The sequence below is a fragment of the Tamandua tetradactyla genome, chromosome 5 (genome assembly GCF_023851605.1).
Source record: "Tamandua tetradactyla isolate mTamTet1 chromosome 5, mTamTet1.pri, whole genome shotgun sequence".
NCBI lineage: Eukaryota > Metazoa > Chordata > Mammalia > Pilosa > Myrmecophagidae > Tamandua > Tamandua tetradactyla.
Window position 1 is genome coordinate 98,657,986 of NC_135331.1, and position 27,045 is coordinate 98,685,030.

At 49.6% G+C, this 27,045-nt stretch overlaps 2 protein-coding genes across 2 annotated transcripts; both read right to left on the reverse strand.

Annotated features, from left to right (window-relative positions):
- Positions 1-3,013: 3,013 nt before the first annotated feature.
- On the reverse strand, positions 3,014-12,050 carry LOC143684627 (uncharacterized). The gene is made up of 6 exons (XM_077161756.1): positions 10,710-12,050; positions 10,159-10,506; positions 8,725-8,800; positions 6,887-7,005; positions 5,137-5,195; positions 3,014-4,258 (listed from the first exon to the last, which is right to left on the reverse strand). The coding sequence occupies exons 1-6, from the start codon at positions 10,765-10,767 to the stop codon at positions 4,034-4,036; spliced, it is 885 nt and encodes a 294-aa protein (XP_077017871.1). The 5' UTR covers positions 10,768-12,050; the 3' UTR covers positions 3,014-4,033.
- Positions 12,051-12,837: 787 nt separating this feature from the next.
- TREML2 (triggering receptor expressed on myeloid cells like 2) lies at positions 12,838-23,164 on the reverse strand. The gene is made up of 5 exons (XM_077161757.1): positions 22,992-23,164; positions 20,499-20,819; positions 16,813-17,236; positions 15,537-15,643; positions 12,838-15,328 (listed from the first exon to the last, which is right to left on the reverse strand). Exons 1-5 carry the CDS (start codon positions 23,041-23,043, stop codon positions 15,234-15,236), a joined length of 999 nt encoding a protein of 332 aa, XP_077017872.1. The 5' UTR covers positions 23,044-23,164; the 3' UTR covers positions 12,838-15,233.
- Positions 23,165-27,045: the final 3,881 nt, after the last annotated feature.

Genomic DNA, 27,045 nt, shown 5'->3' on the forward strand with positions numbered 1-27,045 from the left:
CTAAAATACATATGCCATATTCAAGTCTTCTGTTGTTCTCTCTCTCTGGTGCGCAAACCTTTTTTTATATACATTTTTATGGAGTGAATACCATTTTAAGTCCCTGATTTAATTTAATGAATTATATATTTTTTTTCTATGATTATTATCATGGACTCTCAGATTTGGAAAAAATGTGAGGTCATCTATCTACGAATCTATCTAGACGTATATATGTATATAAATATGCTTATAATAACATTACAAACATACTTGAAGCCCCCCTATCAATTTTATGGGTATAAATGTATCTAGTTGAGATTTGAATTTCTCTGATTTCTAGTGAAGTTGATCATCGTTTATGAACCTTTGATTTTTTAATTTTCTTGCCTGTGATTTCAACCTACGATTTTCCAATGGAAAAAATGGTTTGCTTGTCTTTTTTATTGATTTGGATGACTTTATAAATTCTGCATGCTAATTCTATTAGTTATACGCATTGTAAATGCCTTCTCCCTGTTTGTGGCTTATCCTTCTACTTTATTTCTGGTGTCATCTTTTGTACTGAAGTTTAAAATTTTAATGTAATCAAATCTGTCACATTTTCTCATTATGGTTTGTGCTTTTGATGTCTCACTTAAGAAATCTTTTGTAGCCTCAAGTCATAAAAACACTCATGTTTTTGTCTAAACATTTTATTGCTTTGTTATTCACATTTAGGTTTATAACCCACCTGGAATTTATTTTTGCGTAAGATACAAAGTACAAATCTGATTTTATTTTCCCCCATATGGTTAGACAATTTTGCCGACCCCATTCATTAAATATTCTATCCTCTCCCCCACGTTATAATGTACACTGTCAAATACTGAGTTTCAATGCGCACATGGGTCTGTTTCTTGCCTCTCTATTCTGTTGCATCGTCCAATTTTTTATTCCAGCACCATATATACGATTAGAACTTTATAATAAGTCTTGGTTTTTATGGTAAGGTGAGGCCACTCCCATGATTCTGCTCTTCAAATTTGTCTTGGCTATTTATTCAGATTTTTAATAACTGCATAGCAAACATCACAAAACTAGCAGGTTTGAAACAACAACCAAAAACTTTAAAAAAAGACAAGTCATTGAATAAAATCCTTTCTATCTACCTATCACCTAACTTTGAACCTTAATATTTTCCTGTATTTGCAAATGAGTGGTTCAGATCTAGGAAATGAAAAGCTTACTGTATTTTTTATGTCATATTAGGTAGAAATTTTACAGTAGGCCTACTTTAATGCTAAAATATGTATACCATGTCCAAGTCTTCTGTCATTCTCTCTGACGCACACATCGGGTTGTGTGCCATGAAGTAAGTAAAGAGCCTGGGGAGGCAAAGTGAAACCCATACTGTGTTTGGCAGAACATCAGGAGAAGATGACATGCAAACTGTGGGAAACTCATACACATACAGTGGGCCTGAAAGCTCCCAGTGACCTCCAAATTCAAGCCCACCCTCTTCACGCATGTAGTTCCCACAGGGTCTGCAGTGCTGGGATGTCCTGGTTGCCAGGGATGCCTCAATACTGAGACAAGGGAGATCACAGCTCTGGAAAAAGACCCCCAGGTCTTTGGTAGAGGCAGGAGCCTTTCCCTAGGGCATGGCAGGCAGAAGGAACCCCCACCCTCTTATATGAAGCAACAAGTTAATTGGGAGTCTCTTCCCTTGCACTCCACAGCTGGGTCTGCCAGCTCTCCTGGCTCTCCTCTTGACTCCTGGAAGCTTTTATCAGAAAATTCCATGCTTCCCCAAATTTCTCCTGGCACATGTAGCATTCCTCTAGCTACACCCATGATTGCTTTGTACTGTCATTATTTTTTCATACATCTGCCCACTCATACACATGTACACAAAATGAGATCATGAAAGAAGCAGGGACCAAGAAACACAGTGGTTAAGAATATTAGGTATGGGTGGGCCACGGTGGCTCAGCAGGCAAGAATGCTTGCCTGCCATGCCAGAGGACCCGGGTTCGATTCCCGGTGCCTGCCCATGTAAAAAAATAATAATAATAATATTAGGTATCAGTTCTACTCTAGCTGTGTGACTTTGGGAAATTACTAAACTGTCTGTGTCTCAGTTTCCCCATCTATCAAATGGAGAAAGTACTTGGGAATGTCTGAGCTAACTATTAAAACATGTAGAGGAGCCTGGCACATAATAACCACTCCATAAGCATTGGCTTACTAGAATTCATCTCTCTTTCCCCTGAGCAGAGAGCTTGGCAGTCAGCAGGCATGCATATATACTTGTCTAATGAATAAAGAGCAGTAACAACCGCAGGAGCTCTAGGATGGCTCTTGATGTTGAAGCCAGAGCGATGCAGGCAGGAAACCTAGGAGGTGAAGAGCATGGTGAAGATAGACTTCCCCAGCAGGGATGGAGACTAAAATGTAGACCCAAGTCAGAGGTGCTGTCAGGAAACTTCAAGGTCCAGAGATCAAACGAGGCCACAGACCAACCAATGACCTTCTTCTCAGAGCAGGGCTGGGTCCAAGGGGGAAGTCAGGGTACAGCAATTGCCTACCCTCTAGCAGTCAGATTTGACCTCAGTAGAAGGACTCAGGAGGGAAGGGGTGGGGCAGAGGCCACAGGAACCAGGGTGACACTCAGAGCATCCTGTTCCCCTCCCTGCTCCCCCTCCTTAACCCCTTTAGTCCCTGCCACTGCAAGTCTGCATAGTCCATGTCCCCACGCAGCAACTGGCTGGGGACAGAACCACATCCCTTCCTTTGGGCAACGCTGACATCTCATTGTGACCTGATGGCAAGCAAGGTCCTGTGTGACAGAAACATTAGTAAAAGAGCTTCCTGGGTAGTAAATTTCCTGACCTCAGAGATATTGAAGGGAAATCGCATGACCTTATTGTATTTTGTAGAAGGGCTTCTGGCATCCTATTGGTAGCTGGATTCAGTGACCTTTAACATCAAGTTCATGAAGTGATGGATCTACAATTCCAAGCAATCTTCTCCACATGATATAGCAGGACCCCATCCTTCTGCCCACTTGGCCTGGATTTCCCAGAGTTTAGAGTCAGTCTTGTGGGCATGTAGTATAACAGGGACCTTGGCTTCAGAAAGCCCCTGTGAAAAGGCACGAAGGCTGGAAGCCTCCCCTGACTGAGATGCAGTTAATGGATTGGTTACCGGTGTTAGTGGAAGGCAGAGGAACCAAATCAGTTTTGAGTGGAGTTGTGTGAGTGACGGGAAAGAAGGAAGTGTCCCGCTCCCTCCCTGCCAGGCAAGGACAAGGGCAAGGGCTGGGGAGACTTCCCGGGGGTGGGGGCACGGCTTAGGCCTCCAGCTTAGCCTTTGTACCTTTTCACAGGGGCCTTCTGGAGCCAAAGTCCCTATTCTACTACATGACCCAAAAGGGCGACTCTGAACTCTGGGAAATCCAGGCCAAGGTTTCCTTCTGGCAGAATAGTGGGAACCTCATGAGCCAGGGGAGAGTTAGAATCAGGAGGCTGGGAAGGAGAGGAGGGAGCTGGTCGGGGAGTGGGGTGTCAGAACTTTCTGGACCAGCTCGGAGGCCCTGAGGGGACAATTAAGGAAGGAGGATGTCAAGGACAGAATGTAACTCACCAATAGAGGAACTTGCCCAATCTGTCAGGATTTTATAGCTCTTTATGAGGAAGGAAGTGATGGTCATAGAGGGAGGTAAGAATTGGGTTACTCAGAGGCACTGGGCCTCAGACCGCTATGCAGTTGGACCCTGTCCTACAGCACTCCTCCCAGGCCCTAGGGAGGGGGGCGGGCAGGGGCCCAGAGACCATCTCTATTATCCCCACAGCGTGCCCATCAGCCCTCAGACTTGAAACTTCTGCCCTCTGGGACAATAATGACTTTCCTTCTCTTTGTTCCCCCTTCCTCACCTCCCTTGCTGGGAGGGGTATGACTCCTGGGTAGTTTGTAGCCATCTTTGCCGCACTGAATTCACCCCTTTGCTGGAGGAATAGCTCTGTGCCTTATAGGTATTAGGTATGTTATCTTTGCCCAGTGAATTCCACCTTCAGTTCCTAGGATCGCTGTCTAGAGCAGCCGACTTGGAGGGCTGGGGTCTGCTTCCAGTGATGCAGGCATATTCTACAGTCAGAAAGGGGTCAGGCATGAGCTTTGGGTTGGAGTGGGTGTTGGCATAGATGGGGTCCTCAGGGCTGAAGTTGTTGAGGTGGATGAGTGAGGCATAGAGGATGCTCCCTGTGTCCTCCTCAGAGCCCATCTGCTGATCGAAGTCCTGAGGATCATAGAAGACAGATGTTCATTGTACAGATCATGGCTGGGAGTGGCCAGTGGTCACCTGTGTGCCCAAGGATGGGTGGAGGTTGTAGGGCAGGGTGAGATGTAGATGGGGACAGAGTATTGATCCTGCAGAGCCTCTGGGAATGGCTGGAAAGAATCACTACAGAAGGTAGTGAGACCATCATCACTGAACATGTTTAAGAAGAGACCAGGCAGGGCCACACAAGTGTGGTCCATGAGCCAGCAGCACCAACATTACTTGGCAGCTTGTTAGAAAATTTAACAAGCCCTCCCATGATTTTTATCCATACTCAAGTTTGAGAAGCATTGAATTAGAAGCCCACTTGGTAGGAATGTTATTTGTAGGATCATATGACTATAGATCCTCCCCATCCTGAGATGCCATGATTCTAAGAGTCTCAGTGCCTAGAGAGCTTTACACAAGATAGAGCCACCCAAGAGAAACTACCCGGTGCCCAGCCCCTGTTGAGAGAGGCCCTAAGCAGCCTGTTCCTTGCCATGTGACAAGGAACTTCCCAACAAATGAGCTCCCAGCAGCTCACTGAATCAATGACAGGCAGTCCTTTGACTGGCTCATGACCCATGAGATGGGCCAGTATGAAAAATTGTCTCCCATGGGAGTGAAGGTAAAAGGCTAGGTCAGTCGGTCAACAACTCTCTAAGGAATTCAAATTGGGATATATGGAAGCAGGATGCACACCAAATAAGCCATGAGGCAGCAGGGGCATGAGGAGCCAAGGATGAGTCAAGGTTTGGAGTAAATAGGAACTATGAGTAAGCATACGCTTGGAAATTAAAAATGAAAAGAAAGAAGTGATTCACTGTGCCCCACTGAAGGGTCCTTCTACTCACAGTGGTCTTCTCCTTCTGGGCTGAAAGATCTTCATAGACGTAGTGGGAGTCATTGTCATCTTTGAAGAAAACAGTCAAGGTTAAGGAAGGGACCTTTCCCCACTCACTCCCCATAGAACTAGGGAGTGGGGGCGGTCCTGGTTGGTAGGGGGTCCTGGTTGAGCAGGAAGAACCCTGACAGGGCAGAGGCCCAGGCTGCATCAGAGACACTTCCTGCCTGGAAATATCCCAACACCCAGCATGGATTAATGTCCAGAGATGCTAAGGAGCAGAATGAACTGGGTGCCTACAGCTACTCTGCATAAAATCAGTTAACTTAGTCATCAATTCCAGGACACCAAAAATTCCAAATTCAACCATCAAAATTAAGTAGAATTGGGCAGTGCAATGGTGACTCAGTGGCAAGAATTCTCGCCTGCTGAGCTGGGACCCAGGTTCGATTCCCAGAGCCTAGCCATGCCAAGAAAAAAAAAAAATTAAGTAAAATCAATCTGCTGATGAAGTTATATATAGTAATGTATTTCAAATTTTTTGGACCGGAACAGCAGCGAGAAACGCATTTTACTTCGTTACTACGTATGCAAATTCACACACACTTGAAACAAAAGTTTAATGAAAAAAAAAATATTTACCCTGTCAATGTGGAAAGGACTCAGACACCTTCTATCCTATTCTATTTTTTTACTGCTATAATGATACACTAAATTGACTGCACAGTTTGAAAAATATGTATATAAAATTTTATAATCCATTTCTACTTTAAGATTTTTATAGGTTGATAATTAAATCGATGAGGTCCAATACAAATCTGACCTCCCACATTACAATTTTGTTGTCAAAAGATACATTATTGGATTATATGGTGACTATATATGTATATATATACACATATATATAAAATATATAGTGAACATGCCACACATACATGCTAAATCAGCAAAAACAGCAAGAAAGGAGATAGGAATCATCAAAAAGGTCTACTTTAATAAACCTTGAACAAAATGCTGCAGATTTTATATCTGATTAATGCTAAAAACTTACAAATTTGAGGATTAAAAAGTCTTAAAGTGCTATTAGGAAGACACAACTATAAGAATAGCAACAATTGGGGCGGGCCGCGGTGGCTCAGCGGGCAAAGTGCTTGCCTGCTATGCCGGAGGACCTCGGTTCGATTCCCGGCCCCAGCCCATGTAACAAAAATGGAGAAACAGAATACAATAAAACAAGAAAATGTTTAAAAATGTTTCCCTTTCTTCCTTCCTTCCTTCCTTCTATCCTTCCTTCCTTCTCTCTGTCTTTCCTTTAAAAAAAAAAAAAAAAAAAAAAAAAAAAAAGAATAGCAACAATTAAAAAAACAAACCCACTAGCCATAAATTGCTTATTTAAATTGATAATGACCAGAAATAGTATCCAGTCAGGTAGGTCTGTAGATGAAAAACATCTAACCCAAAATGGATCCTAGAATACACAATTTTGGGCAAATTTGCTCTGAGTCGATCTGGCTTTAGGTGAGCTGACCTTGAGCCTCGGTAGAGAATGGGTCCAACCTCAGGATGGCTGAGGCTGCCACCCTGGCCAAGGGGAGGGGCCAAGCTTGGGCTCCTGGGGAGGCCTGGCTACTTCATACCTTGGGCCTCAGTTTCCTCGTTGGTAAAATGGGTGTGATAGGTCCTGAACCCATAACTCACTGGGTTGCTTTACAAATGTCTAAGCTCTCAGTAGGCACTCAGGGCCAGTGGTGGGGACTTACCTTTCTTGGCTGTCTCTCGAGCTTTCCTGAGGTACAGGATCACACCAGCAATTAATGTCAGCAGCAGCAGGAGGGCCGCCACCGTGGCTGGGATGATGAATTTCCAATTGCCTGGAGTGCTTTGGAATAAAGACGTGTCAGGTGAGGAAATTCAGAGCCCAACCCAACTTCCTGCCTTGAAAACCATCCCCAACATCCACCCACCACCAGGCCTGTTGCCATGACAGATCCTCCCCAGCCTCCAGCCTTTCCTGAGGTCCCCTCCTGCCGAATTGACCAGGGAGGTAGCATGGTCAAGGGCTCTACCCCTATAGGCCATGTAGTCTTGGGAAAGTCATTCCATCTCTCTGGACTGGTCTCCTTCTCCATAAAATGGGAACGTTGGAGTAGATGATGCTTCAAGCCTTGGATTCCTTCCCTTTTCTGAATGTTGCTCCTTAATTCTTCTTCTGGGCTCATTTCAGGTTCTGCGTTCACCTCTCCCAGGTTCCTTCTCTTAACCACTCTTTGTCCCAGACCCATAACCTCATCCCCTTCTCTAGGAGGTGCACTGGGCTCTCAGAGAATATTGGTGTCATTTGGCAAACAAAGCTCTACCAAATAATAGATGCATTTCAATAGCTCCTTCTAAGACACTCCCTTGAATCAAAGGAAGAATATAAAGATAGGCTGTCATATCCCATAGCAGCCTCTTAGGGGCGGTGTCTGGGGTTGTCAAGGTCAAAGAGGGAAAGGAAGCAGCTCTAGGTCACCTTCTGGACTCAGTCAACCAGTGCTACCACATTATTCCCTTGAAACAAGCAACTGTGGTTTGCAAGAGCCCAGGCTCCATTATCAACAGTAATAGTGGGTGGAAAGAGGGTCAGGAGAGGAAAGAGGCAGGAAGAGAAAGATCTATCACACCAGTCATGCCTGAGTGGTCAGCAATGTACTAAAAGCATGTTGGATGGAGGCCAGTGAAGGTAGGGATAAGATCGCTGGAGAAGATGGTTATGGGATCTCCTGGGAGACTCCACAGAGTAGGTGACCCCACTTGGACTTCATCAAAGAGCAGGAATTTATCCAGGGGAGACAAAAAGGATGGTAGGAGAAGGCATTGCAGGTTGAAAATGCATGACCAGGGAGGTGGCATGGTCAAGGGCTCTTCTTTTCCCTCTGGAAACCATCAGACAGGGGTAGAAAATAAATCAGGTCCTGGACTGAAATAACTACCCGATTGTCCTTTCTCAACCCCCCTGGGGCTCTTGGATAGCTCCCCTGCTCTTAGTGAAAGAATGGGAAGGGCTGAAATTAGAAAAAACGACAAAAAAAGAAGTCCTGCCAATGTGCCCAGTCCCTTTGTTAACCTTCACATCCACAATCTCATTAAATCCTCACAACAGCTCTGTAAGACAGTTTGTCCCAACTGGGTGTGGTTGTTTTCCCCAAGGCATATTTGGCAATGTTTGGAGACATTTTTGGTTGTCAAAACTTAGGGCAGGGGTGGGGGGTGGCATTTGTGCTACTGACATCCAGAGGATAGAGGCCAAGGATACTGCTAAACATTCTACAATGCACAGGACAGAACCACACAACAATGACTTAACGAGTCCACAACAGCAATAGTGCTGTGATGAGACTCTACTGCACAGTGGGAATGTTATTGGCTCTATTTTGCAGATGAGGAAACAGGCTCAGAGAGTGGAAGTGATCTAAAATGAGCTGTCTGGCTCTCAACCCATGTCTGGAAGGCCAGGTGTGTATGGGAATGTGGTGGGTAGGGACATTTGACACTGTGAACAGAGGATGGGCAGAAATGGAGGGCTATGAGGACAAGGCAGAGGTGGGGGTGCAAGTACCTGTCCATGTCAGAGTTGATGGAAGAGGCCCATACTGTGGTCCTCACAGTGCTCCTGGTCATGGGCAAGGTTGAAGCTGTAAGACATGATGGTGAGGGGAGCATTCCCACCAGTTGGACACACAGTCCAGGGCTTCCCATTCCAGCCCCCAACCCTGGGTCCAAGGAGCCCCCATGTGGCCCTGGACCAAGTAAGGGCCCTGAGAAGCACCATTAACTCTACAATCAGTGTCATTACACTGAGTTGAACTGAATTTCCTGCACAATGAACCGTCAGAATACAGGCAAGTAACTCTAGATTAGCTATCATACTGTCATTTGAATATTGGATATTTTCTGCAGTCTTTTCTGTTTTCAGTGATTCAGAATATGCATGCATTTTCAACCTGCAATGTCTTCTCCTACCATCCTTTTTGTCTCCCCTGGATAAATTCCTGCTCTTTGATGAAGTCCAAGTGGGGTCACCTACTCTGTGGAGTCTCCCAGGAGATCCCATAACCATCTTCTCCAGCGATCTTATCCCTACCTTCACTGGCCTCCATCCAACATGCTTCTAGTACATTGCTGACCACTCTGCATGAAAACCCCAAATTATGTGTCTGTCTTTCTGGCTGGACTGCGACCTCCTCCAGCACTGGACTGGATTTCAAGATTTTGGGTTCCCCTTCCAGAGCCTAGTCCTATGCCCAAAGCTTGGGGCAGTGAATGGACAAGCAGCTGATTTGGGTCCTATGGGCACCCAGCTGACCAAATGACTGGACAAGGTCTGCAGTATGAAGGAGGTCAGGGAAGGTGACATTCAAGTCTTGATCATCACAGAAATGGCAGAGAGAAAGGGGGAGATTTGCAACTCTGCAGTTTTCAGGAAGAATATCTGGGGGTCCCACACCTTCCATTCTAAGCTCAAGTTCCGTCAGCTGTTAGGAGTAGGTCCATGGTGAGGCCCAGGCCCCTTGAACCCTAGGCTGGTATACCCCCCTGCCTTACTCCCTAAGTCACCTGTGTGTCCCCCTATCTCACTGTCCCCTTGTCTGTCTGCATGTCTTGACCCCTGCCCAGTTCCTTTTGGCCCAGGTTGAGCACAGCCCTTAAAGAGAAAGCTGGGATTAGAGTAAGGAATGGGCCATAAACCAGCTGTACCCAAGCATGGGGAAGCTTTGAGATCACTGCAGTTAATCTGATGAGCCTGTTAATAGCAGCAAAAATAATATTAGGAAAAATGCGTGTGATGTGAAAGGAAGAATCCACTGAAAGCCAACAAGTCATATTCCATTAACCAATGGGTGACCTTGGCAAGGGGCTTTTCTTCTCTGGGCTATGAGAAGTTTCCTGCTATGAGAGGGTTGAATAAAATGATTTCTAGGGTCCTTTTGAGCTCTAGCATCTTCTGATTCAGAAAGTCTGAGACTCACACAGGAGAAGAGAAAGAACTCACCTGGAGATACCACCAGCTGGATGATCTTCGAAATATAAATAGTTGACCTGTGGGAAGTTTCTAAGCTCCCACACCAATAGGATCCTGAGTCCTCCTTCCTGAGCTTAGTCACATTGACAATGAAGTAGCCAGAATGATGATTATCCCAGATTGAGTAGCGCGACTGCTGAGACACAGTCTGCAAACTGGTACTGGTGACTTCCATGGTACACCACCTTTCCGATGCTTGCCTACACCAGACTTTCACCCTGTTTGAATCTCTCCAGGTTGAGTACTCGCAGATCACGGAGATTGCCCCGCCTTCCAGCACATGCAGCAACTCTGGCACTGGTTTCTGTTCCCAGGAGCCTAGGCATAAACCATCAGGTCAGGGAGCCTGGCTTGGCCCGACTGCCAGTGTGGTGTTGTGAGATGGGACCTCCCTCCTCAGGGAGCAACCGTGAGGACCCAGAACGTGCCCCCAAGCCGGTCCCCTTCCCACCCCACCTCAACTACCTATCTCCCCTCCCTTTGCCCTGATCCCTTCCCTCTGCCTCCCTCCTGCCCCTCACCCGAGGCCAAGAGCACCAGCAGGACAGGTGGCAGCAGGTGTGTGGCTTCCCTGGCCATGGGTCCTCTTCTGGAACCGGGACGGGTAGAGGAACACCCTCAAGGATGGAGAAACCAGAAGCTGGGTCGATCCAACCCAGCAACCCCAGCACGTCTGAGACCGAAGGACAAAGGAAGGCAAAGTTCTAGGTTGAGGAAGTGGGAGGCCTGGAGCCAAAGAGTGGAGGCCTTGACCCACAGCAGGCTATTCCTCTGGGTCTGGACAGGGCTCAGCCCTGGGACTCAGTGGAGGCTCCAGGGGACTCGGTAACTGCTGGCCCGCAGCCCTGTACCCTGCCTCTTCCCCTCAGTCAGATCGTCCCCTTCTCCCCTTCTCACTGGGACTGGGAGGTGGGGACAGCTATGCAAGCCCAGGAGGAAGCTATGGTGAAATAAGAGCCTATTTCTCCTCTCTGTCCCCTCCACACTATACTTCCTCCCCAGCTTTAACTTCCCCCTCCCCATCCAAGTAAGGTGCAAGCTGAAGGTGGGTGAGGTGTCATGGAGCCCTGAGGAGGTCAGCCAGAGCCCTGAGCCCATTGGTTCCAGGGGTGGTCAGTGACTTCATGCCCGGGCTGTTGGGGGCTCTGTGAAGTGTTTTCACACTGGACAGTTCTGAAGGGACTGGAATGGAGATTCATTTCCAGGAAAGGAAGTGTGGGGGGACAGGAGAAATCTGGGAGCAGCAAAAAAGCCTAGGGGGATCATCAGGGGAGAAGACAGGAGAGGACAGAAAAGTACAGACGGCAAAGGGGAAGGAGAAGAAGGAAAGGGAGTCTCAACTTCTAGACCGTCTCACTATACCCAGCTCCCAGCTCACCACGATCACTCAATAAGCATTTGTTGAATAACCCTATTCATCAAGCACTTTTTAAAAAGTGTGTCATTAGATGAGTTACAGAAACGCTGTGGTCATAGGCTGTTTGTAGTGAACAGATCAACAACAAAGAAAGGGAGAAAATCCTATAAAACCTTAGTGCTGCCTGCTGGGTTCTGAGATGGAGATTAGCATAGGGACTTACAGTACCCTTGGGACCGACAGCTTGGAGGGACAGGGAAGGAAGCAGGACTGGGCAGGAGAAGTAGGAAGGCAATATAGGGCCAGAGGAGGCTCAGACTACCTTAAGAGGTGCTCTGAAGATGGGGTGACTCTTTGGACCTTCCCCCAGCTGGCAAGGGGGCCCGGGATGTTAAACCTCTGCGCCACTGAGCCAGGAGATGTGCTGCCCTGGGAGGGGCCTCTCTGCAGCTGAGGCAGAGCCCAAGGAGGGCAGGCAGATGAGGAGCTCTGCCCTTCACTCGTCCCAGCAACAGGGCCCAATGTCCATCCATTCCATAGGGGGCTGTGGGCAGCACAGCACAGCATCCACCAGAGGGCAAAAATACACTTTGCAGCCTTTTAGGAAAACTGTAAACCTAACACTTGCTGAGTCCCGCAGAAGGAGTGTGCACATCCCATGGGTATTGGATTTACTTTATTTGTTCTTTTTTAATGTCTCACCAAAACCCTTCACAGACATTTTCCATCTTCACAGCCTATTGCCCAGTGAACTTGTTGTTTCTCCCACTAAATGGAGCAGGACCTCTGGCTTGCTACCCCACATGCACCTGCCCTGCCCTTCCTCTCGTCCTGCTGTGGCTTTACCCCCACCCCGAGCCCTGGGAAGAGGGTGAGAACAGGAAGAAGTGAGAGACCAGGGTTTTGGGAAAAATGTACAGGGGACCTGGAGACCCCAACAGACTGGCTAGCCCATAGCAGGCAAGGAGATGGAAGCTCAGGCTTGTAGGTAGCCCTTTCTTAGGCCCCTGTGTCCTTGCCTTGGAGTTCCCGGGGGAGCACAGCTACCAGGACAAACACCTTGTGTGGATTTGCCAGGGACTTTCCTCTCTTTAGCGCCGTAAGTCCTGCGGTGAGGGAACTCCCTCATCCCAGCCAAGCAGGAGCAGTTGGTCACCTTAACAGCCACCCTGTACTACCTTGGGGCACAGCTAAAGGCCTCTGCCTGGGTCCAGCACCCCCCATCTGGTAGCTGACTGTGTCCCCCTCCCCACCTCCCCAGCCACCTTCCACTCTCTCCTGCCCATCGCGCCATCCACGGGGCCCAACTCCCAGAGCCCACCCTCCCTCGGCCTGTGCAGTCTCTTCATCCACATCCTTGGAATCCCCTGCAGACACTGCTCACTTCCCACTCCCACCTGTGCTTCGGGCCGTGGTTGGAGCCTCACCTCCTCCAGGAAGCCTGCCCAGCTGCCCCGTGCCTGTAGGATCCCTGATGCTTCCCCCTCCGAAGGACTTGGGCTCCCCCCGTGTGCCTGCACTGGGGACCTCAACCCTGCGCCACCTGCCAACTGTGTCACAGGTTCTCTTCCATCCAAGACTGTGAGCAAACTGCAGGGCAGAGATGGGTCCTTTCCTTTCCTGCTTTCCTGCCTCATTGAGCCCTGACTTGGGGGTACATGGAATTGGTCTGCACAGGCTCTGCAGACCAAGGAAGTTACTGTAGAAGGGGCTTCAGAGGCCATCCTATCCTCCTTTCTCGACTGAAAGAGGCACAGTGACCTGCCAAGGCCACTCGAGATGAACGGCTGAGCTGGGGAGGTGAGCTAGGCCCACCCCGTACCTTCCCCCTCACAACTGGCCTTCACCAGAGAGGCAGCAATGGAGGAACCCCCAACCCCCACCCAGTGAGAAGGAAACTCTGGGAAGGCGAGGACAAGGTGGGGAAATGGGATCCCAAGGGCTTCAATGTAGAATGCAGAGACAATATCAGAACTGTTTCTGAATTCACTTTATCCTGAAAGCAATCCTGAGAGGTAGGAATTATTATCCCCATTTGCAAGAGAGAAAAGACAAGAGTGAATAAGGTTGGTGACTCGCTCGGGGACACACAGTGGCGGAGTGGCATTGCCAGGTCCCGCTTCCCAATGCCTCTCTGGTGCTCTCCCCATGGGCACCCGGCCCTCAGGCAGGCAGGCAAGCCTGGCCGCGTTACACACCTGGGGCACACTACACAAGTCACTTGTCTATCAAGAGAGGATCACTGTCTGTGTATCCACTGGTCCCCAGGCCGAACCTTCCCTCCACTGCCCTCCCCTGGACAGAGGGAAGAGGTGCCCCCTCCCTGCTATCTCCAGGGGGAATGCTCGCCCCTTTCTCTCTCTTCTCATCCATCCAGGGGCTGCCCCTGCCAACTGCCCGCCGAGGCGCTGGCTGGGGTATTTTCTAACCATGAGGCTCACTCTCCTGCCTGGGAGGCCCCACCCCGGGGCTGAGAGGGAAGATGGCACATCCATCCCCAGCTGCTTGTTCCTGTCATTCCAGGCTGGGAGCATCGCTCTCTCCGAGGCACAGATCCAGCCCTTATTCTCCTGCCTTCACTGCTGGGCATCATGCCAGTGGGCTGGGCAGTGGAGGCCAAGTCTGAGCCATGGGTTGGTGGGGCAGGGGGCAGAATGATTGGGCCATTGGGCCCCTGGCCAGAGGCTACTTGGACTCCAGGCCCCCTGTCCCCTGCCTGGCCAGTTCTTCAGTACCATGGTCCTCCAGGCTGTGGTCAGCTCCAAGCTGTCTTCACTGTGTCATGAGTGGGTCCTCTCTCCACAGAGGGCAGTGAGAGACTACAGAGTGTCACTGATTCATGGCCAACCCACCAGGACAGAGCAGGGGTCTTGGATACCCAGGGTTTGGCCTCTCAATCCCCTCCACAAACCAGACCTGGAGTCTGGGGATAGGGACTGGGAGAGAGAGCCCTGAGTCCTGCCCCGGGGCTTTTCCAGGAGGGCCCGGCCAGCAGGGGGCAGCGGTGGGAGCGTGGGCTTTGGCAGCTCCCAGTCAGGACAGCTCTGGGACCTCCTGCCACAGCTCCCTCTGGGCCCCCAGTCCTCAGTCTCCGTTCTTCCTCCAGGGCAGAGCCCTTGGGACGTGGACTTCCTAAGGGGATCATGAGCCCCGAGTTTCTTCCCCAAGCTCAGGGAAGGGAAGCTTGAGGGGAGCTGAGGGCGGTGAGGACCCAGCATTCCCAGGTGGGAAGAGGGAAGCCCGGCTGCCCACCCCTCCCCTCTCCTTAGCTTCGTAGTAAGGAATTCTGAGGCAGCCGGGAGCTCAGGCTCTCTGCCTGTAAAACAGAACAATCAGGACTTCTCTGCCACGCCACTAGGGCCCCAGGGTCACTGACTCTGAGCAGAGTCCCCTCCACTGCTTTCCCCTGAGATGTCCTGCCTGGTGCCCACTGCTCTGGGACATCTCCCCAGATTCCTGGCAAAGCAGGAAAATGCTCAGGGCCCAGGGGATTTCACCATGGAGTGGGCTGGGCTGCTGGCCTCCTGGCATGGTGGATTACGCCCTTTGGTCTGGGAAAGGCTTTGCCTGATTCCAGCATGACCCAAGTGCTCACATCCCAACTATGGCAGAAGCCGGACAGGTCCTTGATCATCACTCCTCCTCTGACCACCCGGGCCCTGCTGGGAGATGCTCCCCCACTCCGTAGTTAGGTGGTCTCAGACCAGGCAGGCTTCCACAGGGACTCCAGTCTTCTGGGCATGTCCCTCCAGGGTCTAATAGGGCCACCGGACATTCTGTAGCCTACAAGGAAGAGGGAGAGAGATGGAGAAAGGCTGCGCCCGCTCACCATGCTCCTCTTCCAGCTGCCCTCCGATCCCTGCCTGGGTGTCCTCAGGGACCTGGACACTGGGGACTCAGTGTCAGAGACCTTCATGAGGGAGGCATTTCAGGGAGTGTGCCAAGCCCCAGGAACCCTGCCCTAAAGGCCAGGAGGGTGAGCTCTACTCACTTCCCATGTGTCTACTCTTCCAAAATCCGTACAGCATGACCAGCATCACAGGCACAGGGAACACAACAAGCACCCCCACGAGTAGGGTGGGGTCCCAGTCCTGGTGCCTGTGGAGACAGGAAAGGGTGGGGAGGAGGTGAGCTGCGAGGAGCCCTGCACTGGGGAAGTCCCCAGCTGCAGAAGCCCTGATGGCACACCTCCCCCAGGGGGTGGGGGTCGTCTCTCTCCCTTGGGGTCCCTTCCTTCCTGAGGAAGGTTCTCAGAGTTCAGTGGAGGAAGTCAGCCAGACATCACCCAGGGGTAGTTTCAAAGAGTCCTTGCGGGGAGAGAGTTTGCCCTGATCGTCTCCGAATGGAGGGCAGGACCTCTCTCCAGATCTGCTTATTAGAGAACATGAGTACTCTAAGAGACCCCCACTCGTGACTAAGAAGATCAAGATTCTTGTTCTCCTCACAGTGACCGAGGGTGCCTCTTCCGACTGGGGCAGCAGACGTAGTAGACGCCACACCCATATCCCTCGCCAGACCACCTGATCACTTCACAGGACTCCTGGACCTTTTTCCCCCTTTCTTTTCTTTCCTTCCTTTCTTATTTTTTTCTTTTTCTCTTTTTTTTTTCCCCCTTTCTCTCTTTCATTTTTTTGGCCTGAGGAGTTTCTCTTATCACTGGGGCCCTTCTTCCATCCACCTGGCAGGGAGCCTTCACCCATGCCCGATAGAAGTTGGTGTGTAAATACCCCAACGCCCCTGCCCATGAGGGAGGACGCTTCCGAGGTAATGACTGACCCTACTTTCCAGGTTCCCCAGTGGATTAAGCTCCAGCTGCCTACAGTGGTCGCGACTTGATCAAACGCTCCATGTTGGCTGCCTTGCTTCCTTGACTCACTTCCCCACCCTCTGTCCAGCGTTCTCTTCTTCCAAACAAGCTGTGTGCATAGGAATCCTCATCTTCTAGCTGCTTCTGGGATAAATTAAGATGCCCTCCATTTCCACTTGCCATTCCCTGAGCCTGACCCTTGCCCTCTCCATCCACAGACTTCACGCTGCTCCTGTTCCCTGCCTCTCATCCTCACTGCCATCCTTAATGTCACACTCTCCATTCCAGCTGCCAATTTTCCAGTGCAACCCTCCCTCCCATTCAGCAACAGGCTGAACTGGGGCTCTGAGGGATGAAAGGGGCAGGTCCGATATGAGATTTGCATCTTGAGGTCTGTTCAGGAACTAATTGCTGTTGCTATAGCTGGTAAATGGCATTCAATCCCAGGACCCAAGGGTACCTGATGGGTGGTAGTTTGTTGAGAAGAGATCTGCTGGTGTGACAAAGTCCTGAGGTGGGTGACCAGGTGCTCAGGTGCCTTGACGTGGTGGAAATGGGTGCTGGGCCAGCAGAGGAGGCTGTGGCCTTGCTGGGGAATTCAGTCACTGTCTGGGACCCCACTGTCCTCCCAGGCTCCATGGAGGTGGTGGAGGTGGTGGTGCTGGTGAAGCTATAGCCTGCCATGGAGGTCGGTTTGATGGTCCCTGAGGCAGTGGAGGGCAAGAGTCTGGCTGAGGTGGGGAGTCCAGGTGCTAGCAGGATCATACCAGTGGGGGAAGGTGTGTCACGGCCCGAGGTAGGAGCTTGACCCTTTGAGACCACAATCCCACTCTTGAGGATATGGGCCCAAAGTGTACGAGGGATGTTTCTCTCAGTTGTGGGAGCTGAAGAAAAAAAAGACAGAGCATCAGACTGCTGTGGGGGACTCGGCGCTGAGGGCAGACCCCGGCAGCCCACATGGTGTCTGGATGCTAGAGTAAGGGGCTGTCCTCTTCTCCCGTCCCTGACCGTGGGCCTAGGAGTCTGCTCTGCTCACTGACCAGGTGTGTGGTTGCTCAGGCGCGATGTCTAGAAGCAAGTGGCAGGCACAGTAAATGAGGAAGGGACTTTCATAATTTCTTTAGTCTCTCCCGTCAGTCTATCTGTTCCCAGCAAATGCTCTTTTCCCCATCTCCATCTTTTGCCACTTCTCAGACCCTCCTCATGCCTGGCAGTCAAAGACATTGCTATAATGTTGAACAGGGGTTTTTCCAGTAGTTCCATAACTGGTGACTGGAGACTGGAGATGAGGACAAGAAACCATGAAGGGTCCCAGATTCCAAAGAAAGTTGTAATCAACTGAGGACAGGTACCTTCCTTGGGGCTTACTAGGAAACATCAGAATTGGCCCTGCCACCTTTGGCCAACAACCCAGCCCTTCACCATCCATTTTCTAAAGAAGCCTGGGTTTGGAGTGGTGGAAGAGGAGGGAATTGGAGATGTTGCAATTCATTAATAGGGAAGGGAGAGTTAGGCCTAATTCAGCAGGAGATGAGAAAACTGGAAAGAGATAGCAGGAGGAGAGAGGGGGACTGCTGCAGGCTGCTGCACCCTACTGTTGGACATGGCAAGGATGCTACTTTCCTGAGGGCCAAGGAGACCCAGCATGAGCAGCTGTAGTGTGCACCCCCAGGGGCATGGGGGGAAGGGGTGCTGAGAGGAGACGAGACTAACCTGGAACTAGATCTTCCACATGAGCGTCCACAGCAGTGGGGAGAGCCCCAAACAGTCTTTCAAAGAACTCACAAGTGGGTGACTTAGGAAAGCCAGCATTTGGACACCCTCCAGACAGAGGAACTCGAAGGGTTCGGCCAAAACTGAGTGACATCCAACAGAGAGAGGACTCCAAGAGTGGCCATTTAATTTGGAGACACAACCATTGTCCTCTTCCTTGCCTGCTTCAACACACCAAGGAGCTCAGGAACCAAGAGAGAGAGGATCAGGAGGGGGTAAACTAGGGTGCTCCCAACTTCTCACCTCCTGAGGCAAAGGGGGTGGGCAGCAGGCTACACCCCTTCCCCATGCCCCATTTTAGGTGCCTTGGGCCTGAAAACCTGTCTTCAAAGAGGAGTGTGGAAAAGCATCCTGCCAGAAGATTGTAATCGTTCATTAGGCCAAGGATTTTATGATCATTATTATTTCTATTACTGACAAAGTCTGCAAAGTTAGAATCTCCGCTAAACTGTCATTAAGCAATGCAAAGTGAGATTTGATGTAGCATGGTTGGGGGAAATGATGAGAAAAATAAAGTCATTTTATGTCTGCATTCCTACAAAATAAGACTCTTCAATAAACCAGCTTCACATAGTTCTCTGGGTCCATGTCAGAGCAGGAAAGAGGAGGAATTAGGTTCAGTTCTCCAGCTTAGAGACAGCAGTTGCCCTCGTTCAGCTCCAACTGAAGAAGGGATGTAGTTAGGTTAGGAGAACAGGGAAGGATAGATAATACATTTTATAATCATTGGCTGTTTTTTTCCAGACTCTTTTGCTGGCTCATTTTCCTTTTCCTATTGTATGAGTGTGGGAGAGTAAGTTCGAGCCTTCGTTCTTGGTCCTCTTCTTTTCCTTTTCTACCCTTAATTCAGGGCTTTTATATCTCTTGGTTTTGAATACTATCTTTATAGCGATGCTTTCAAAGGTATACACCAGCTCTGGCCTTTTTCCTGAGCTTCTTGGTGGTACATCAATGGCCTGCGTAATTTAGGGTCCTAGGAGGCACCTCAAACATGGCAAAATAGAGCTCCTGATTTTCCCCCTCCAAATTACCTCCTTTTTTCATCGATTCTTCCTAAAAATAACTGGGACCATCATTTACCTAACTGATCAAACAGAAAACCTCAGAGGCCTCCCTGATTGTTTTCCTTTCCCTCCCCTTCCATATCAGCAAGTCCTGTCCTACCTTCAAAACACGCATGGTGGACAGAAAATCGGAAAAACAGATTTATTATTTCACATGCACTGTAATACAAAGAAACCATTTCTTATGCATAGTCACCTGTATTCCTAGGCTCCAGCACTACCCTCTATAGTGAGCCCAGACACTTCTTGCCACCTCCAATACCCTTATCCTACTTTGTCTCCTCACCCATGCTCTCAGACTTCCACAGTCCATCCTCTACAAGCCTGAGCAAGCCTCTACATTCTCCAGTAGCTCCCTATGATACTTAGAGTAAATCCCAAACTCCAAATTCTGGACTTCAGGTTTGCTGTTTGACTCTCAGATCTTATTTCCTATCACTCTCCCTCTTGCTCAATGTGGACCGCCTGCACAGGCTTTCCTTACCCAAACCAACTGCCCTCTCACCGCAGGGCCTTTGCATATGCAGTCCTCCCCACTTGGAATGCCTTTCGGAAAAAGCAGCCAGATTTGGGCGGGGCTAGAGAACTCTCAACGTTCAGGTCTCTGCTTGATGGAATCTCCTCAGGGAGGACTTTTCTGACTCCCAGTACTTCAGGAGCTCCCCCCACTACTTCAGGAGCTCCCCCCACTACTGAGCTACTTTCAGTGCATCACACTTTTATTTTCTTGAGAACACTTAATGCTGCCGGAATTACATGCTTAATTGTGTGTCATTGCCTGTCATCCCCCACAGGGCAGGCCTGTGTCTGTTTTTCCTCGCCACGGTGTCCTCAGAGCCTGGAAGACTGCCCAGCACATGATGCCAAACATATAGTTGAATAAACAAAGCATGGAGAGCCCTGAATCTGAATCCCATCTCTGCTATCTGCTAGTTCTGTGACACTGGACAAGGACAGAGTGCCACAGGGTTTTGGGGAGGTGGGCTTCTAAACTGGGGGCGAACACTCCAGGATATTAATTAGGCCTGGAGCAGAGGGCACATAGGGCATTTTAACTCTCATTTTCTAAAATGGTGGTAGCAATGCCCATGAAGCGCAAATGAAACGCAAATGAAATGATGACTGTAAAAGAACTTTGAACCTGCCATGGCACAGCCCATCCATTGATGGCTTATTATACTTACGTCTTGCAGCACACCTGGTTTTAGTAGAGTACCTCCAAAGGGGAACTGCCCAGGAGGGCAGAGTGATGCAGGGCAGGAAGGACACACCCTCCCCTCCAATCCCAGCGCCCGCCAGGCCCGCTCACCTGGAGACACTTCCAGCAGGATGCCCATCAAGGGGTAGAGCATCTGGGAGCTGTTCCGCATGCACCAGTACCGGCCCGAGTCCTGGAGCCGGAGGGACTCCATGGTGATGGTGACCACCCTGGCCTGGATGTCGTCCCGCAGTGAGTAGCGGGGCCCCTGCGCCCAGACCCGGGTGAACCCGGGCTCACACCTCTTCCTCCTGACCTTGCACCAAACCTTGCCCTCCACGTGGTTTTTGCGGCTCATGTAGGGACACTGCACAGACATCGTCTCCCCCTCCACGTGCCGCACTCTGGTGTACACACTCTCGGCCGGGGCACCTGGGGAGACACGTCCTGTTGGGTAAGGTCTGGCAAGACAGGAGGGAGGTTGCATTTTGAAACCTGAAACTCATGGTGAAAGGAGAGGATACTGCCCTGCTGTCAGGCAACCCGGGGTCTGAGGTGGAAACACAGCCCTGCTCCCAGGAGGGGTCCAGTCTCATGGGGAGATACGCAGGGCCCGGCTCACGCTTAGCTCCCAGCGTGCGGGGGAGACACAGGCCCCGCCCTCAGGGAGCTCCCCGGCTTTGGAAAAGACACCAGCCCTGCCCTCTGGGAGTTCCTGGAATCACGGGGAAGACCACAGTCCCGGGCCCTTGGGAAGTCCTAGACTACTGAGGGACACCCAGGGCTGAGACCTCAGGGGGTGCCCAGCCCAAGAGAGGACGCTCAGCCCTCCCACTCGGGAAGCTCAACACACACAGCCCCTTTCTTCATAGTCTGATAACAGAGCAGTCAGCCCTGGGGGAAAGACATAGGCCCTGCCCTCGGGGAGCAGGTGCCCGGACACAAACACAAATCAATCACCAAGTCATGAAATTTCAGAGCACAAACAACTGAGGTGGATAAGCAAATCCAATATTTGAAGAAAAAAAAAAACTGAAGAGCAGTTATTTATTTCACGAATAGGTTCACCATAAGTAATCTTTTAAATTGCAAGCTTCGTTCATTCTCGGTGCCGTTTACTTTTCAGGTATCCTGTGTACACAAACCCCCCAGACGAAGCATGTGCTAATGTACATAGAACCTGCCAGTGGGGCACAGACCAAAGAATCCCACACCGTTTGCTGTTCGTCTACAACAAGCCACCAGCGCTGCCCTGTGCAGGGATACTGCAGTGAGGGAGCTGGGGAAACGTGCTTTTCATGGACCACGCTCTGGTGGGAGAGAGCTGCACAGAGGAGGGTGACCGAGAGAACAGTGTGGGGCCTCAGCATTTACTCTACTTATATTTCACCCCTAGAGCCTCGGGCACACAAAAACAAGTTTCTGCCCAGCAGAGTAGAGCAGAGAAAGCATGCACCGTGGAATCAGGACAAACATGGGCTAAAAGCTAGGCTCTGTCACCTCTCAGCTGTGTGAGCAGATTGTTTAACAGCTCTGAGCCTCAGTTTACCTATCGAGTAGGAAGAATACCATCTCCCTCCCGGGTCGGCCCGGAGGGCTATGCACCAGAACAGCGCCTAGAGAGTAGCAGACGCTCAATGCTTGCTGGCTCTTCCCAGGTGCATGCTGCTGCAGCCTTCTCCAGTGGAGTTCAGACGCCTGGAGAAGACTTCTGTGTACACCCTAAAGCAGCCTCCACCCCTGTCGGGCTTGAGGCTTTCTGTAAGGTGAATCCTCTGGAGGCCTCCCACGGAGCCTTGCAAACTATACGGAATATAACCAGTTTATACTTTTTCAAGTGGGTGAGAGGTTGGGAGACTCAGGAAGGGCTGTCAGATTTCTCAGCACAGGGGAGAACACGCTTCTGCCCAGGGCAAGTGGGCGGGGGGGGAGGGGTCTCACTCACTTCCGGGGGAGCACGTGGGTGGGGTGACCTTGGAAAGGGCCTCCAGGGGACTGTGTGGCTTTGTGCCTACACCTTCCACCCTCCACACAACCTGAGGAGTGGGTTTTTCCACCCCCACCACGCCCAGAACTGAACAGGAAGTGGTAACTCGGTTGCCATGGCAGCAGGGGTGGCAGGAACGGGTGAGGCTCCCTGAAGGAGCGTTAGTATCTGTGAGGTGGGAGCAGCCTTCGGAGATTGGTCCCCTCTGGCCCCGGGCAGGGACAGGATGTGGCATCAGCATTCCAAGAAAAGCACCCAGATGATGCTGTCAGAGCCAAGACCTGAGGAAGGCTCCTTTCCTGGGAGGAAATTGAGTGCCTCTGGTTCAGACCCCAGAGGCTGAGCAGACAAGGGGGTCAAGGCTGAGAGGCTCCAGAGCTTTATCTTAGCTGGTGGGTCCGAGGTAGCCCTGCCTTGTGACAGACTTAGGATGCAGCCTCCTCCTGGTCTGTGGTGAAGAGCTAGTAGGTGGGTCCCACCTCCTCCTCCTCTCCTGAGACCACAAAGCAAGATAGCTAGGCAAGGAAAAGCTAGGATGGAGGGTGCAGGAAAAGGCCCTAAGCTCCCTCCCACCCTCCCACCCACAGCCGTCCTCCCACAGCTGCCCCTTGTCTCACCTGAGACACCACCTGGGAGCCACAGCAGCAGCAACAGGAACGCGGGGGGCATGGCTCCATCCAGCTGGGACGCTACAGCCCCAGCAGGGCTCCCCCTGGGGGCCAGGACGCCCTGGAGATCCACAGTCAGGGCTCCAGGCTGGCGTGGGACGACCACCTGGGTCTGGCGGGGAAGGATCTGGGGTTCTGAAAGCGAAGTTGCCCATTTGGGGAAGTGAGGAAGTTGCGGGACCCACTGCCACCGGCAGACCGCAGGGGCCCGCGGAGCCTATTGCGAGGGTGGCACTGTTTCCGCCCCTCCGCCTCACAACTTCAGCAGGTGTGGCTGCCCCACCCAGTCTAGGGGCCCCCCCAGCCCAGGGAGGGCTCGCAGGACAGGACGCCCCCCCCCTCGGAGCCCCTCCCAGTAACTGGTCCCATATGGGTGTCTCCTGTTCTGAGGCAGGGGATCTGTCTACAAGGCTGGAGCGAGGTCCCTGGAACCTCAGGTATGATGCTTCTGGAATGCCCTAGGCTCAGAAACCCGGGGCAGACGCTGTGGGGGTGGGGAAGGCGAGATCACATACTCACACTGTACACTCCTCATCCACCCTTCATTCATCTGTTCAAGCACTCTGGTGCACTGCCCCTCTGAACAGTCACTCATGCTCACTCCTGCAGATAATCTCTCACACCCTCACGTGCAGTATTATTTTTATCTTGGAATAGAGACAGGAGAAAAAAGATGCAAATTATAAGATTTAGAGCATAAAGTTTGGGTTCAGGGAGGGGCTCCCGAGCCCTCACATGTGGTCAGAAACACACACACACACACACACCTGCACATGCACACAGGACGCTGCCTCTCATATTCACTGTTCTTATATCCCCATATATTCATCCCTCTCTCCTAGTGTGGTCTCTACTCACCCACCAGCTCTCTCTAGATTCCTACTCCCTCTGGCAGATTTCCCAAAGCCACCCCAGTGCTTCCCCTCACCCACCTCTTCCAAGAAACCACGCCCCCAGAGCCCCTTCCTCCCTTGCTCTGGCCCCGCCGGCACACAGACCTGCCACCCAGCTTCCTCCCACTCAGCCCTATCTCGCCTCCACAGCCACCCGGCTCCAGTTGAAATGACCCAGCACTCGGCCCAAGGCTCCTCCCTTCACGGATCAGAGGCATGGTCTTCTGACTTCCAGTAGCCATGGCATCTGCTCCTCTGGGGTGAGACCCACATAGACAGCCCACGAATATGTGTGCTCCCCCTACTCACTTGTGCTACCCTTTTTCTCCTCAGTTGGGACTCAGAGTAAGAAGTCCTCAGGCTTGCATGGCCACAGTCTTTGAGTTTGAACCCCTAAATCCCAAACCAAAGGGATTTTATCTTTGCTGACCCCAAACTTTTATAGCCTCTTAACCTACCCATCCATCATTTACTCATCCATTCATCTGTTTGTCCTTATGGCCACACGCAGGTGCTCTGTGTGATGCGAGGCATTGAGGCTACAGACATGAGGCACGGTTGTCATCTTCAGCCTCTCGGCTCACAGGAAACAGATTATGCTCTCCTTCTTCTCCCTTCCTTTTTCAATACTTCTGGTGCAGTCCTCAGATCCCTGAGTCCAGTCTATCTCCTCTCCCCAACACACATGGAGTTTTCCTTCACTCCTTCCCTCTATCAACGGGAGCTGGCTTCAGGAGCCGGGGATCTCATTTATCTCTTGTAAGATCACAGGATCATGCTTCTGTTAAGCCCCTCAGTGTGCCCAGGACTGACGGGGGCATTGAAGGTCGCAAGTACCGTAATGGTCAATAAGGTGTGAGAACGTAGACAGGCTCATGCGCTGGTCGAGGAAGTATCAACTAGATTCAGTATTTCTTGAGGGAAGTTTGGAAGTATTTATCAAAATCTTTAAAAATGTGTGTATACACTCAACTTCTATATACATGATAGTTTAACAACATTGTTTTGCTGTTGTTGTTTCTTAATGTATTTCCTACTAAAATATCAAGAGTTAACATATAGAGCAGAACTCACGCTTTTCAGTGGAAAATTCTGGGAATTTGACAAAATCATAAAGATTTCTAACCACCACCATAATAAAAATGAAGAAAAGTTCCTTCACTCCCTACCAATTTTTCTGTACCCCTTTGTAGTCACTGCCTTGCTCCACCCACAGACCCCGGGAACCCCTGATCATTTTCTTTTCCTATAGTTTTCCCCTTTCCAAAACCTTATAAAAATGGAATCATATGCATTTTGAGCTGGCTTCCTTTGTCTAGTAAAATGCATTTGAGATGTTGCATCTTGGGTGTATCAGTAGTTTGGTTCTTTTAATTGCTAAGGAGTCCATTATATGGATTTTCGACAACTTGCTTTTCCATATGCCAGTCAAGGAGCATTCAGGTTGGTTTCCAGTTCTGTTTTGGTTTCTAGTTCTATTTTGTTTTGTTTTTTACATCACAAAAAAATATGGTTTATTCAAGGAATATAAGGTTGGTTTATCATTTGAGTATCAATCAATGTATTTCATTACATGGGCAGAATTAAAAAGAAAAAAAATCTCTAATACAAAGGAAGTGTTTCATAAAAATTAAACATCCATTCATTGTAAAAGAAAACACCCTTAGCCAATTACTAACAAACGGGATCTTCCTTATTCTGAAAAATAATACCTACAAAAAACTTAGTGCCCACATCATACTTATTGGTAAAATATTGATAACTTTCCCTCTGAGATGGTAAGAAGGAATGTATGGCCGCTGTTAACACTTTTATTTAACATTGTTGTGAAAGCCCAATGCAGTGCAAAATGGCAAGAAAGTGAAACAAATAGCATTAAGCAACAGAGACGAAGAAATAAGATCACCAGTTGTGCATTACATGTTTGTGGAAATAAGAAATCCAAAAGAATCTACAGATAAATTATTAGAATTAATAAATGATTTCAAAATTTTTCTAGATGTAAAATCAATACAGACAGTTGTATTTATGTATAATAACAACAATTAGTAAATAAATTTTAAAATACCATAGACAAAAGAATATAAAGCATCAATCATAAAAATATTAACTCTCCTCAAATGGTTTCCAGTTTTGATTATTCCAAATAAAGCTGCTGCAAATATTTGTGCACAGGTTTTTAGAGGTGTTCCAACCCGGTTCTTGAAGGGCTTGGGTCAGCACAACCCCAAGACCAAAGAACACGCTTGACAGAGAGGTGTGGATTTCACTGGGACTTACCAAAAGGAGAAGGTTTTTCTCAATGGTGGTCATCCGGTAAACGGAAATCAGGGCTCCTCAAAGAGCAGGACGTGCAAGGGCAGCTTATAAGGGTTTAGGGCAAAGACATTCCATAGGGTATGAGAACAGAGTTTCCGCAGGGTCTCATGACACAGGAGTCTGGAAGTTTGTTACCAGCGGTGATCAAGGTAGGGGAGTTTTAATGCTTTGTTTACAAAACCACCTATACATTCTTTCACCCCTCCTGAGGTTTGATGACCTTTAACTCCTGTCTTGGTCATCATAAGGGGCTGTGTGCAGAAACTTATTCTCAAAATGGAGAGGGGACCCTGGCCTGGGTCTCCAAATAGGAACACAGGTTTTCTTTTGCTTGGTTGAATTCAAAGAGTGGGATTGCTAGGTCATGTGGTAAGACTGTGTATAATTTTAAGGAAACTGACAAATTGTTTTCCAAAGTGGCTGTACCATTTTGCAACTCTACCGGCAATGTTTGATTTGATTCATATCCTTGCTAGCATTCTGGACTAGTCAGGTTTCTGTGGTTGTTTTGTTTTGTTTTTAGGCTCGTTCACCTTTTCCCCCTATTCTAATAGAGTGTGGTCTTACTTTGAATTTCCCTAATGGCTAATGATTTGAGGGTCTTTTATTGTGCATCTTTATCATCTGTATATCTTCTTTGGTGAAGTATCTGTTCAAGTCTTTTCCCCATTTTTTATTGGATTATTTTCTTATTACTGAATTTTGAGAGCTCTTTATATGTCTTATACAAAGCCTTTATAAAATATGCTATATAAATATTTTCTCCCAGTCTGTGGCTTGTCATTTTATTT